This window comes from Mauremys reevesii, linkage group 7, assembly GCF_016161935.1.
Source record: "Mauremys reevesii isolate NIE-2019 linkage group 7, ASM1616193v1, whole genome shotgun sequence".
NCBI classification, from domain to species: domain Eukaryota; kingdom Metazoa; phylum Chordata; order Testudines; family Geoemydidae; genus Mauremys; species Mauremys reevesii.
The window spans coordinates 13,603,898-13,619,332 of NC_052629.1; the positions used below are offsets into that span (position 1 = coordinate 13,603,898).

The 15,435-nt window shown below is 44.0% G+C and overlaps 1 protein-coding gene across 21 annotated transcripts in view; it reads left to right on the forward strand.

Annotated features, from left to right (window-relative positions):
• The window catches only part of ATRNL1 (attractin like 1), a 1,032,651-nt gene that overhangs the window by 936,065 nt on the left and 81,151 nt on the right, over positions 1-15,435 (forward strand). For all 21 annotated transcript variants that reach the window (XM_039547653.1, XM_039547651.1, XM_039547655.1 and 18 more), the window contains one exon: positions 10,959-11,073. In XM_039547653.1, coding sequence (XP_039403587.1) covers positions 10,959-11,073 — 115 coding nt within the window. The remainder of the gene's footprint in view (positions 1-10,958; positions 11,074-15,435) is intronic.

The following is a 15,435-nucleotide window of genomic DNA, read 5'->3' on the forward strand; positions in this document are numbered from 1 at the left end:
TCTTTGGTGGCTTCTCATGTGTCCAGTACTTCCATTCCTTCAATTGATATGCTCAGTTCATTCACATGATCAGGTGGAAGGTGACTTCTTTCAGAACACAAAATTCTATTCAATGATGAAGAAGAATGCTCAACTGTAGCTGTTGTGACTGGGAGTAGCAAGAGATGAATTCCTGCTTTTTTCATCCAAGGAAACTTAACACAAAGATCGGTTTGAGCCACTGGTGATGATAAAAAAGAAGTTGAAGTGAAATGTTCATTCATTCATTGTATGATATTCCACTCTGTGTTCATATTCTCTATTCTTCCTGAGTACATGGCAGTCGCATTGCTGCTAGTGCCTCACTCCACTCAACTGTCGGTGTTTTATAGGATAGGGATCTGTAAAAGCTACGTTGAGGTTGAGAAGAATCTAGAAATCGCTGTTGTAGATTTTTAAGAATCAAGTCTGTACTTTTTCAGTTGTCTTAACAAACACTTCTTGTCCTTTTCACTTAAGGATTCAATATAAATGCCTTAATTAGTCAACTTCTGGACTTAAGTCTTTGCTTCTTCCAGTACTTTTTCAATGGATAGCTCTCTGATTGACCCAAATATAGCTTCTATTGCTGGGCAAAAATCTACTACTGTTGTAGCAGATGCCTGGATGGCATTGTTTAATGACCCAAGTGGTTTCAACAGTAGACTTACAAGAGAGGGAATGGCAATAGGCTTCTCTGAACATAGTAGCAAAAGTAATCCAGCAGCCTCACTACTTAGATCCATCCCATCTTGGTAGATACTTTCCAAAGCCAGTAGTAATGGCTGGAGTAATTTTAAGACAACAGCCAAGGATTGCTCATGAGAAAGCCAGAGGGTTTTCCCAGATTGGACTAATTTGAACTTCAGTCCCAGTGTATCTTCTATGTTTTCCAAGATATTCAGTCTTTTTGGACTGTTGCTGAAAAAAGAATATAATGAAGATATTAAATGTATAGCTTTTTAAATGTCTTTTGAAGAGTCTGCAGCTCATACTAGTGCTAGTTGGAGTAGATGGCCTTTGCAGTGTGTATAGAAGAGATTAGGGTTACACTTTTCCTCTAAGCAAAGCTTGTACTCCACCATGTCTTCCAGAGAAGTTTGCAGCTCCATCAAATGCATAAACAGCCATCTGTTTGGGGTCCAATTGACAAGCATTTAACTCTTCTAAGAGATGAGTTGGCACAGAGAGAGGGATAGTTCAGTGGTTTGAGCATTGGCCTGCTAAACCCAGGCTTGTGAATTCAATCCTTAAGGGGGCCACTTAGGGATCTGGGGCAAAAATCTGTCTGGGGATTGGTCCTGCTTTGAGCAGAGGGTTGGACTAGATGACCTCCTGAGGTCCCTTCCAACCTTGATATTCTAATGAGATGCAGCCGATGTGTCTTCTATAACTTGAACATCTAGAAGTGCATGTACTGGCCTACCACTGACATCAAGATAACGTACACAATGACTTAATACTTGATGCCCATTTGCATCGGTGCATTCATCAGCCATGTATGCAAATTTTTTGAATGTGGTGAGAGAGTTCTTCACTTTTTCAACTGTTGAGTCTTTCACTGTTGCACCACATGCTTCTAGCCAGTCAGTTGAGTTTCTTGCAGAAAGATAGTGAGCATTGCTGGTCTTGTTCGGAACCAGTGTTCAACTTCAGGATGAACAAGTGACAATGCACTTAACATTGGCCTCCAGTTTGTAGTGTGTGGTATCTCTTGCTTAAATATAAAGTATGATGCCACAGCCATGTTTGTTTGCATAAACTGTGTTGTGTCTCCAGCATTCTTAACAGCCTCATTAACACTCACCAGTGTTGTCTTTGGTCAGTGGAGACTCAGAGGTGCTTTCACATGAGTTCAGCTCCCAGGTGAGGGGCAAGAAGGCACCTTGCTCATTCCTCCAGCTGCTCACTGTTCACTCTGGCCACTGTTGTTCCTTGTGCCACGGTTCACTCCATTGCTCTGTTGCCAATGGCCCTGCGTCATCACCTTCTGCTGCCACCTGCCACTGTGACCTCTGTGGGTTGGTCTCTTGAGGTTCCACCCAGCTCTCAGTGATTTCAGCTGAGCTCTCAGTGGGAGAACCTTGCTGCTAGTACAGACTGGGCTGCCTCTTCCACAGAAACACTGTCCCACAGCAGGTCTAAGCACTTAGGCCTGATTATCAGTGATTTCAGCTGTAGTGGTCACTTAACAAAACAAAAGACTATCTATGGCAGGAGTGGGCAAACTTTTTGGTGCAAAGGCCACATATAGGTATGGAAATTGTATGGTGGGCCATGAATGCTCACAAAATTGGGGGTTGGAGTGTGGGAGGGAGTGAGGGCTCTGGCTGGGGGTACGGGCTCTGGGGTGGGGCCAGAAATTAGGAGTTCAGGGTACGGGAAGGGGCTCCAGGTTGCGGTAGGGTGTTGGGGTGGGGTGTGAGGGCTCTGGGTTGCAGGAGGGTGAGACTGAGGGGTTCATAGGGCAGGAGGGAGATCAGGACTGGGGCAGGGCGTTGGGGCATGGGAAGGGGTCAGGGGTGCAGGCTCTGGGAGGCACTTACCTGAAGCAGCTCCCGGAAGCAGCGGCGTGTCCCTGCTCTGGCTCCTATGCAGAGGCGCAGCCAGGTGGCTCTGCACACTTCTCCATCTGCAGGCACCACCCCTGCACCTCCCATTGGCCCCGTTTGCTAGCCAATGGGAGCTGTGTAAGCAGCGCTTGTGGCAGCTTGTGGAGCCCCATGGCTGTTCCTACGTGTAGGAGCTGGAGAGGGGATGTGCCGCTGCTTCTGGGAACTGTGCGGAGCAAGCCCCGGCCCTGCTCCCCGGCAGGAGCTCAAGGGCTGGATTAAAATGTCTGAAGGGCTGGATGCGGCCCCCGGGCCGTAGTTTGCCCACCCCCGATCTATGGAGCCTAATCAGCTCTGTCTTTAAACAGTGGAGAGGGGCAGGTCAAATAGTACTTGTGACTCAGGCAGACCATCAAGCAAAACACCTGTCCCCACCCTCTCTTTTGATACCCTCAATCAGCACAGGCTAAGTACAGTTCTACTGCCCTTTACTCATACAATAAGAATAACAACATTTCATTACCCCCCCTGCATTCAAGTGATTTGTAACCCAACCCCAGCCAAAATCTATCACTTGGGCAACACAGGTCTGTTTGCTGGATACCTAGGTAGCTTAGGTGTGAATGTAAATACAGTCTGGTCCTGAAGCCTTTCCCTCCAGCACATCACTAGCTGTCAGGGAGAGCTCATTTAGACTTTGCTTACAGATCATCATTTGAAATTATTAGGTTGGTCAACATCACCGAAACGAATGCACTGACATTGTCATAAAAAACAACAGCTGTATAAGGAAGCTAGTCTATGTTCATACTTTTCAAAGCTATTATACTTTTTTCAGATGCATGTATTTTATCATACACTGTATATGCTTTTAAAGTGTGTATTAATGTTTCAATTTCAATTCAAATTTCCAAACAATCACTAAATTGGCATGTAACTACTTCACAAAACTGTGTGTATGGAGAGGAGGTTGGGGAAATTCAGGGGAGGTATAAGGGGTGTAGGGAAATCCCTGTTCCCAATCCTTCCAGCAGATCCATAGATCCTTCCCCACTGTCACCACCTTATCCTTACTCCTTTCATCCCTTCAAATCCGCTGTCTTTTGCTGCCCACCAAAGATGCCTGGATGCAGCTCCTTCAAAACTCAAACACCATTGCAGCTGTGATGGCCAGACGAGTCAGTGCTGAGCAGCATAAGGCTGAGTTCACTGTCGCTGTCACATTACTAGCCTCTTACTGTGCTGGAATTTTTAAATGCTGATTCCTGTGAGGCAGCTTATTTGTATTACTACTAAACTACCAGACTGATAGAGCTATGTTTTGTGCATTTAAAAATATCTGAAATTATTTCAAACTATATGCCCTTCTATCTTCATTGTAAAGCAGATTGTTCCAAGATATCTAAGAACTAATATTTTTAGTAGGATATTATATTTTCCTCTTCCCACCTCTCCTTTTTCCGGGAAATAAAGAATTTTTTCAGACTGTTCTGTAATAAACACTTGGAGTGGACAAAGAATCCACCGTTTGCTCTCTCCCTTTCACTCACTTTTCCTTTTTTTTTTTCCCTTTCCCCTCTCTCGCACCCTTCCTTTCTCCATTCCATGTGCCCGCCCTCTCACTTTCACCATGTGTGAGAGAGGTGGGATATCAGCAATATTCCTCTCACATACTATCACGTGTTGTGTTCAGTCTCCTGCACCAGGAAAAGGGGTGAGTCCTGGTGCCCCTTTTAGCTACACCAGGAAGAATGCTGGGGGAAAGTTGGAGTCCTGGGAACCACATGGGTGTGGAAGGAGCTGTTATGCTGGGGTACAGTGTGATATGACTTAAGGTTGCAAACTTTCCATGGATAAACCACAATATTCTGACAACTGCTTTGAAGACTATTCACTCATTTGTTTATATGAAGAGCAGTGCATTTGCAAGTATCATGGACAGAATTAAGTTAGAATAAGACTTCCTGCACCCTAACTAAAAATAAGAACAAACTTGGAAAATAAAAATGAAATAATCCTAAAGTGTTCATCTTTTCTTTAAAAAGTAGTCTAAAATCAGAAAAAAAGTTGATTAGTAAGAGAACTGTATGCTTCTTATATTTTCCAGGGTTAATGTTTTATTAACTCTGATTCTCATTGCTGCTTTTTGGCGCAACATAACAGTTGCTTCTTTTTGTATAAAATATGACAATTCCAGTAAATAAATCACAGAAGCTAAGTGCTTTGGGCAAACAAACACATGCCTTATCTCTTCCAGAGAAGCTGTGGAAAATGCATGATAAATTGCACATTTCAGAGAACATGTTATGTCACTGTGAAATAACTTTGATTCATGATTATGTATTTATCTTTAAACAACTGACAAACCTCAGGGTATCTAAATTATTATCATTTGCTCTATGCTTCTGTAGTTTTTTGCTAGAGAATCTGAATGACTTACAGTACAATACTGCTTCTTCTTTCTTAGTCTTAACATTTCTATAAAAAATGCATCATTTGGAGGGCAAAAATAGAAAATTCCTACTGTATTTGATTTTGGATGAACTTCTGCTGAAAATGGTTAACAATAATATCATTTGAACCAATCGTGTTTTGAAAGAAATTAGGGCAAAAGTAAAACAGAAAAAGCGAGTGCTTGTTTTATGGGAGCTTTTATAGTACAATCGCAATAGAAAATATATCAATTTTGACTTATGTTTTCTTTATCAAATAAGTAAAAGGCATAATGGAAAATTTGTTCCTTTGAATTGTGTGCCTGCATACAATTACTTTTGCAAATAAAGATTTTACTTTCACTGTCTTTCTTAATAAGGGGAGTAAGATTGTTATTATTTGTTTTGTCACAAATAAGAGGGAAGGCCTGGAGAATTGGCTTACACCAACTATTACTAATAGTTGTTGTTTTGTTTGTTTTAACTGAGGGCCCAATCAGCATTGCGGCCCTGTTGTGCTGTGTGCAGTACAGATATACATTGTCAGTCCATGTCCAGAAAAGCTTACTTATTGTTAATAATTTGTTTATTTTTGTTGACTGTTTGTATTTCAGTAGCACTAGAGACACTAATTGAGATTGTCCTAACACATACTGAGAGACATTCCCTGGCCAAATGAGCTTACAATCTCAATAGACAAAGGATAAAAGAAACAAGCACCGAGAGGTGAAGACCTTTCCAAGGCCACATAATAGACTATAGACAGGGCCTACAGAATTCAAGTTTCCTGAATCCTGATCCAGTGGCCGATCCACTACATCACACTGCTTCCCATTAGTGTACAGTCTAACCCCACACTTGCCTCTCTTACCCTCTTCTCCCCTTCCCATTCCCTTTTGCCCCCTTTCCCTTCAATGTGCCCTCTCCCTTCACTTTTCTATCCATTTAGCTCATCCATTCCTGACTAAACCCACGCCTGCACACAAAAAATTATTGTATGAACATGACTGTAATGGGGTATTCTGGCCCTTTAAGCCTGAGGGGGACCAGAAGACTGTGTCCAAGAGATGTTGGTGCGAGCACAGGCTCGGGAACTGGCCGAAACTGGAAGAGAAGATTGGGAGTTAGCAGTGGGATGGGAAGATACCAGGACACTGTTACTTTAAGGGCCCAGGAGCTGGAACTCTGTATTGCAGGGCTCCCCTCTCTGCTGGCCCACTGGGAGGAGCTTTCAGGATGAGAGGTGTATATATATGCTACCTTCCCTCTCAGAAACTGGTGCATGCTGACAGAGGAAATAAGGCAGAATGGGGAGGCTAGATTTCTGCTAGGCAGAATAAAGGCAATATGGTCAGTGGAAGCATAGTAGATGGGTACAAACTATGCTGGTGTTATGATGGAACTTGTGTTTGGGACACTGAGGACTATCTTGAATTACTTTTGGGCTACTGACTCAGTTTCAGGGGCGGGTTGATGATTACCCTGAGAAAGTCTGCACCGATCTTCTAAGAGGACCGATAGAGGATGCTATTGAAAATGCTTTGGCCACAAGAGGGAGCCAGGTGGACGGTGTCCTCGCTACACTGATTCCTGGGGGAATTCTGTGCCACTGTACGCACACAGAATTCATGTCGCCTGTAGATTTTTTTCTCTGCAGAAAATAGATTCTGATGGAGAGGCACTGCAGTTACACCTTTTGCCCACCAGGGGATGCTGTGAGGCCAGAAGAGAGGGCATCTGGGCCAGAGCAGCCAGCTGTGGAGAGGGAGGGGCAGTGGCAACCTTCCTCGGAATGCCCTGCCTGCAGGGCCAAGTGAGGAGGGATATGGCATGGGTTATGGGGGAGAAGACAGAGCAAGGCGCATGGGGTTCTAGGGAGGTCACATAGACTGGGGTTCAGAAGGGCTAGTGGGAGTGACAGACTGGGGCAGGGGCACAGGAGCTAGTGGGGTGACAACATTGAGCCAGGGGCCGGATGGGAGTGGGGGTGCAGGAGCACATGGGGATGGGGTGGCTGAGTAGGGGTGCAGGGCCACATGGGGACAGAGGGGAGGGGGATGCAGGGACACAGGGAGGAGGAGTACCTGAGTGGGCATGTAGGGACTCATGGGGATGGGGGAGGGAGTGCTGGGACACATTGGGATGGAGGGAGAGGGTGCAGGGATGGATGGGAAAGGGGGTGGCTGAGTGGGGGTGCAGGGACACATGGGGACAGGGGCAGCTGTACCTGACTGAATGAGAGAGAACAGGAGTCAGCCAGGGTCTACATGGGAGAGACTCCATAACTCCCTAACAATCCCTCCCCCACAAAAAAGTCTGTCCCATACTTCTTCCACACACACCCAACAACCCTCCAGGTTCACTCCCAGGCTCCTTCCCAGCAATTACTTCCCTCTCCCTCTGCTCCTCTCAAAGTTCTGTATTAATATGCCTAGTAAGGAATCTATTTGTCAAAAAACATTTCCTGAATCTTTTTTGTTGTCTGTATTGTTACATACATACTTGCTGACTGGCATTTTGAAATCAATTGCCAAAATAATTGAAACTGATTATATTTTCTTATTTTGACAAATAAAATATACAGAATTTTGAATAATTTTAAAATATTGTGTGCAGAATTTGTAATTTTTTGGTGCAGAATTCCCCCACGAGTAAGTGATGTTTGTCACCATTATTGTTCACCCTGTTCATGAGGTATAGCCTTTTTCCCCAGTCTTGTCTATTTAGACTGTAAGATCTTTGGGGCACAGACTGTCTGCCACTCTATCTGTATAGTGCCTAGCACAAAGAGGCCTGTTTCTTAGTTGATTAGGCACTACTGTAGTAAATATTGATTGTGATAATAACTACTCCTATAGTTTTTATACAATTCTACTTGATTTGTAATGCAGTTGTAGAAACTTTAAAAGAAAACTTTTCCAATAACAAACTGGTATTTCTTTTTTGTGTGTGAATCTAGTGAAGCTAACATTAAAATGGCTCCTTTATTTTTCTTTTACGTCTTTGTTATGATAGGAGAGGACTCTGGAGTTCTAGAAATCAGAGGCCAGATGCTTGGCTGGTGTGCATAATTATAGCTCCACTGAAGTCAGTGGTGTTACACCAGTTTACACAAGCTGAGGATCTGGCTCTGTTTCTTATCAGCTGCTCCTGGACCTCTGTTCAAAGGACCAACAAAAAGCCTAAGCATGACAGGTCTCATTTTAACTTAACTGCTGCAATGGGATGAATTTTCATCTACATTCCTTTTGTAGATGCTACAAAAATAATAACTGTTCTTAAGTTATGGGGTTTTTTAGGTGGGAGAGGTTCATCAGATGTGAAGGATTTTAATACATCTTGATTTGTTATCCACCAGATTATGCCAACCTTAAATTAGACTAGATTAGACTAAATACATCTACAAAAATGCCTCTAAAATATTTGCCATCTATGTACTGAAAATAACATTTATCTATTGTTAAATTTACTGCAGTTTGCTCTCGATTCTTATCTCTACTGAACTGTAATACATTTTGGTTACTTGGAGGTAGTTAAATAGAAACTAATAATTGCTTTTCGTGGTGGAAGGGAATTTGTTTTCTTCCCTTTATATCCAGTAGTTTGCAGCATATTTAACTTGCCTAAACTATCATTCCTCTTAGTATATTTGAACCAGTTGACATTTATATGTACTTTGCATTTTGCATGTAAATGGAAAAGTTTAATGGCTTTGAATCTCAAATCAAAACATTCAGATTTCTCTCTTTTGCCTTGCAACATGACAGACTCGCTCTCTAAATATTTACAGACAAGAAAGAGAGATGAATACTTATGCTGATTTTGACCTAACATTTTCAGAAATATCCTCAGTGCTTGATTAAACATTTAAGCTCTGAAATGGGGAATGCGTATCACTTAGTGAGCACAAAATATGGGAACATGACTAATTGTAAATACTCAGTTTAGAACCTTATCACTTTTTGGGTTTGTATGCTGCTCTGTGTTCCTTCAGCTGCTAGAGGCTTGAGGCTTGGTAACTCAAGAAGAATATGGCTGCAACCATTTATTCCAGTAGTTAATTTTAAATGAATAGATTTATGAGACTAATAAAAGGAAAAAGCTTTATAATGACACAAATCCATTGCCATCACAAGTGTTGGGCTATATCTACAAAGGGAGCTTTAGATTCAGTGGGACAATACCTAATGTGTCCTGACCCCAGGTGGCTTTCATAGCCCCGAGTCAGGCACCCAGGCTCCCTCTGTGATCCATTAGGAGAGCTACAAGCCTAAGAATGAGATTCACTAAAGCCAATATGCTGAGATGGGAGTTGCCTACTAAACTAGCCAGGAGGAAATGCTGAGAAGGTGTGACCTAAACCCCACCCCTCAAAGGGAGTTAGGTGCTTAACTATAGGTCAGGGAAAAGTGCCTCTCTCCACTTAGGATTCACGGACATGAACTCTTGCCTGGATTTAGGTGCCTAAGCCAAGTCAGCCTTTTGGTGTGTGTGCCTTTAAGCCCAACAGAATCATTCTTATTCTCTCTTATCCAGTGCATATAGTGCAGTGTTTGGGGCATTCACTTGGGAGGTGGGTGACCTGGATATTGGTCCTGCTCCAAATCAGGCAGAATGGGGATCTGAACCCACCTCATCCACATCCTTTGTGAGTGCTCTATACACTGGGCTGTTTGGTTTTAGGGACCATCCCCTGCTGCTGCTGGCTGTGTTTTGTGGGAGGTCTGAGCCCGTAGATGGCCTCTGAGAATACCTACTTGAGCAGGGCCACTGACAAGATAGTCAGGGAACACCTGATTTTAGGATCTTGTCAGGAGTTAGGCACCGAGAAGCTCAGTGACATCAGGATTTAGGCAATTTTGCACTTGCCCATTGGCAGAAATTTAGGCACCTGGAGTATTTTACCAACAGAAACCTAAGTGCCTAGGTATTTTAGGCACCTACAGGGTTGAGCAACAACTAAGCGGGGATGTTGAGGATATAAATTTTGGACTTAGGTGCTAAAGTGCCTCTAACCCCTTGTGGATCTAATCCATGGTAGTCTCGGTTTTGTAAGAAACACATTACGGTGTCCACTACAAAAACAGCATTTGCCAACAGTTACTACACTTACTATTTAAGTGTTGACACTGAGCTCACTGCTGTGTATAACATGAAATCTGGGGAGTCCCTGCCCCAGAGAGCTCTCACACTAACCAAAGAAGACAAACAAAGGAGACAGACAGGATGCTGTGGAAAATGCAAGAGGGAATGACAAGGTTTATACATGTTTGTGCACTGGCATTTATTTATGACTAAGTTTATATCTGTCCATTTATTATTATTATTATTATTTTATTATTGAGTCACTTCTTGTGGGCATAGTGACAGAAGTGAGGCATTTTGGGGGATAGGAATGAAGGATCGTTGGTTGATGGGCAGACCAGAAAACGAAGGCATTCCATGGATGACATAGAAAAAGACATGGATATAGTTATCAAAGAAATGGCTAGATGGGTCATCAGCATAATTGTGGGTGACACAGACTGGATGACATGAAATGAGACTAGATTATACAGGTATGCAGAGTTGGAGTTGTTTCACACTGTTTTTTGTATTATGAAAATATGGGAAACATTGTGGTACTAGGTCTCAGATTCCACTCTAACATGTCTGAGCAAAAGCTGCTGTTTGCTGTGACTAATAAATTCACATCACTAAATTCGTTGAGAAACAAACTGGTAAATACAATTTTCTGGTGTTTGTGGTCATTTTTTCTATTTAATTAGATATGCTGTGTTGTCTATTAAAGCCCATATTTAAGTCAAATAAAGTGAGATGGGACAGTCTGCAAATGTGAAGGACTAGTTGAGAAAAGTATCTGCAGGCCAGCATCACTGGGCCTCAGATTAAAGTTTTATAAATAGAAATGGAAAATAATCTGTATCACACATTACAAAATGATCTTCTTTTTCAGGGCTCTCCTAAACCAATTGCCATTGAGCCTTGTTCAGGAAACAAAGCAGCAGTCCTTACTGTATTTTTATGTCTACCGAGAGGATCATCAGGAGTCCCACCCCCTGGTCAATCAGGTAAGAGTCACATTGGTAATCTTTAAGATTATGATCCTGCAAAGCAGTCTGCCTGGGAAGAATCCCAATTTAATGGACTCAGTGTGGACATAAGGGTCTGCCCAGACAAGTCGCTTTTAGGATCAGGACCAGTAGGAATGGGTACTTTAGCATACTAGCTGATGAATTTTTATTATTAAAGTCACAGTTTAAATTTAATCTGACATCTCAAGTGAAATGACCGTGTATATTTCATACTAGTGAGCATTCTCCACTCAGCAGCTAAGCACATCAGCTTCTTTTCAAGTTGCTTTGAACCAAGAGAAATAAAACAATCCTGACATTACCGAATCCATTGAGTTTGCTTTGTGTTTCCAGTTAGGCCTTTCAACCTCTTTCAGTTAGAATGCCAACATTTCCCAGAATGCCAGCTAAATGAATGCAAGGGGTGTGTGTGTGTGTATAGCTGCTTCATTAGTGAGGTGTTCACTTTGGAAATCATCCCAGATCACTTTAAATTGGCATTTCCATTATCAGGGAGCATTTCCCATCGTAATCCACCTCATCTGATTTGTGCCAGATTGTTCTACAAAACTGTGTTGTATCTATTCTTACAAAATGGCCTTGAACAGAAAATAGCTGTGTGTGCTCCATGAATCCTTTGAATGCTAAGTGTGACACTCTATATCTCGGGGAGAACCCTGTAACCCCCATATTCCTCATTTATATATAATTGTGATATTGCATATAAAGCATGCCAGGTGAGGTATCAGGGGAAAGGTTATGATCTGCTGAAAGCCATTGTTCTATCTAAATATGTATATCATCAATGCTTATGAAATTATAAGAATTGTGTTGTATGGTTTTTACTAAAATATGCAGTAGGTTTGGGAAGCACCCAGATACTTGCTCTCCAGAGACAACAACAAGGGAGGTAACCAATGCCCGGGTGGGTGCCAAACAGACATCACCAGCCATCGTCCAGCAGAGCAGTTACAATTCAATGACTCATTCACAGGAGACACACCGGGGTATTACTTCACCTTGTGACTTAGCAATGCCCACCAGACCTGCCTGGACTTGTGTTCTCCAAGCACATGAACTGAGGGTATAAAACAGAACACAGGGGCCCCAGGCTTTGCCTTTTCTCCTCCCCCCACCTATCCTGCAAGCAACAAGGACATTGAGAAGACTGAAGGACGCCAGCAGGGGAGACTGGCCCGGGTTTCAAGGGTGAAACCTGTGTACTATGAACTGCAATATCCAGTGGGGTGAGAAAAACTAGATGTTGCCCGGGCTAATAGGGTTGAGAGTGTAGACTGCCTGCTTATATTTTCTTTTCTTTGGTAACTTCTCTGATTTTTTGTCTATCACTTAAAATCACTTAAAATCTACCTTTTGCGGTTGATAAACTTGTTTTACTGTTGATCTCTGCCAGTGAGTTTGCCTGAAGTGTTTGGTAAATCTGCTCAGATTTACAAAAGCTGGTGTATATCCACTTTCCACATTGATGGAGCGGTGAACCAATTAATAAACTTGCACTGTTTGTCTTGAGCAATGCAAGATGGTATATTCCTGAGGTACAAGGCTGGGGAGATTCAGCTGGTGCCTTTCTCTGTGTGATTCATGAGTGGCTCTGGGAGTATTCATGCCATCTAGCTGGGTGTAGCTGTTGTGCTGAGTGATAACAGCCCCTGGAGGGGTTTCCTGCTTGTCACTAGCAAAGCATTGTGAGACACAGCCCAGGATGGAGAGTTAAGGGGGCACAGCTGTCCCACAGTCCCAGGCTGCACCCCAGGCAGCGGCGGCTCCAGGCACCAGCACTCAAAGCGCGTGCCTGGGGCGGCAAGCTGTGGGGGGCGCTCTGCTGGTCCCTGCGAGGGCGGCAGTCAGGCAGCCTTCAGCGGCTTGCCCGCGGGAGGTCCGCCGGTTCTGCGGATTCGTCGGCAATTCGGTGGCGGGACCAGCAGACCTCCCGCAGGCAAGCCGCCGAATCCGCGGGACCGGGGACCTCTGGCAGGCAAGCCACCGAAGGCTGCCTGACTGCCGTGCTTGGGGCGGCAAAAAAGCTAGAACCGCCCCTAACCCCAGGGATCCTGTCACACTAAGTATAATATATATTTTATTGCTTTATATATAAAATGGTCATGACAAAAGAGTTAGTAATCTGGCACAGATCAGGTAGATTACTATGGGAGTTGCCAGATAATGGAAATGCTATTTCAAAATTCACTGGGATAGTTTCCAAAATGACTACCTCCATAACGAAAAGTAAGCTATGTAGTATGTGCGCAGATACTGCTATATGCTAGACCAGAGGTGGGCAAAATACGGTCCGCGGGACCGTCCTGCCAAGCTTCTAGCCTGGGAGGCTCACCCCCAGCCCCTCCCCTGCTGTTCCTCCTCCCCCACAGCCTCAGCTCACTGTGCCGCCGACGCAATGCTCTGGGCGGCGAGGTCTTGCCAAGCAGCACAGCTGCAGCGCCGTGGCCTGACCCAGTGATCTGTGCTGCGGAGTGGCGTGGCTGGCTCCAGCCGGGCAGCATAGCTGTAGTGCCGCCAGCCACCGGTGCTCCAGGGAGAAGGGCAGGTTGGGTAGAGGGCAGGGGAGTTCAGGGTGGTGGTCAGAGGCTGGGGTGTGGATAGGGGTCAGGGTGGTCAGAGGGCGGGGAATGGGGGTTGAATGGGGGTAGGGGTCCCGGAGGGGCAGTCAGGAAGGGAGGAGGTTGGATGGGACGGTGGGAGGCAGTCAGGGGCAGGGGTTCTGGGAGCGGTGAGGGAGAAGGGGTGGTTGGATGGGTCAGGGGTCGGGGGGGCAGTCAGGAAGGAGAGGAGGGGGTTGCATGGGGCGGTGGGAGGTCCGGGGGCGGTCAGGGGACAGGGAGGGGTGGATGGGGCAGGGGTCCCGGGAGGGCCATTAGGGGACAGGGAACGGGGAACACTTTATTTTATTACTTATTCTACCTTCCACTAGCTTTACAAGCAAATATTTCAACAATATTCCTTTGTTTATTACTAGATTCTTTGTCAGCTTTTTAATGTTTATAAATCTGTGAAATTTTTAAATCCCTTCAGCAGCTTTCATTTCGTTCAGGGTCAAAAGAGAGCAAAACTGCTTGATGTTTGCAACTGTGCCGATTCATCCATTAGATTATATTGCTATAATCTTTTTTCTTAAGTGTCATGAATTTTGGTACTTATGGACTGCTACCACTGTACGTAGTCATGCAGAAGGTAGGCAGAAGCTATTATGCAAGTTTCTTGGCGTACCTGTAGCTCTGCTAATTCATTTCATTCCTGTCCTGCAGCACTACCTGCTGTTTCATTCTTGGGCTTCCTGGGAGCAGAAACTGCCAACTGTGCCAAGCTGTTTGAAATTATATGGAGCTTTTTGCTACTAACATATGTTTGCTATGCAGTCGGTTTCCCTTAAGACTGAAGCTAAGTTAAAACAGTGATGTTCAGGTTGAGGGAAATTGTACATTCAATAATTATACAACACGAAATAATCTTAGATTATCATGTTACTTGTATATAACCTCCCTAGAGCTCTTTACATGTATTTTAGGATAAAACTGTCATTGAAGCAAATAATTTTTTTAACAGTTATAAAATAAGACAATAATGTTGATTTTCATTTTATAACAGAAGAATGTGGGGTTTATTACTAATAGCTGTAAAGTGTTGGAATAGAATACATACTTTTTCATTCTGGTTTTAAAAATCTCAGTAGTCAGGAGGCCTAATTCTTCTCTCAGATGCCCAAGCAAACTTCTTATTGAAGTCAGTGGAGTTGTATCCCTGTCTTTGAGTGCAGAAGGGTACAGGATCCAAACAGTTTTGTTGGGCACATATTTAAAGTAACTGTGATGGGGTGTTCACCCCCACACAAACCCTGAATGGAATAATATGGGCCACAGTGGACCCGCTGCACCTCGAGGGAAGCCAGTGATTATTAAGCACTAATTGAAGATGAAGTCCAGCTGTGGGAGGAGGGTGGGCTAGGTGTATAAAGTCAGAAAGTGAGCATAGAAAGGAGCTGCAGGGAGGAGGTCTACAGTTACTTCCTAGGTGGAAAGAGAGTTGGAGAGGGTCAAGGAGGAAATCCAGGGAGAGAGTAAGTGCTGGGGTCCTGTCCTGGCCAGGTTGTCTCACAAGAGGCCTAAAAAGGCCACAGTGTGAGCAGCTGAGGGAAAGGGGCTCCAGCTGGGTCAAGAACTAATTCCCAGATCTAGCCACAAGACGGTGCATGTGGGGTGAGTGGAACCTCTTCACGTAATCACTAATTAAATAAATTTAGCCTGGATTTGAGGAGAAATGAGAACCAAATCCCTGGTGAAGGGCTATCAGTAAGGTGCAGATCAAGGAAAATGTACTGTGTTA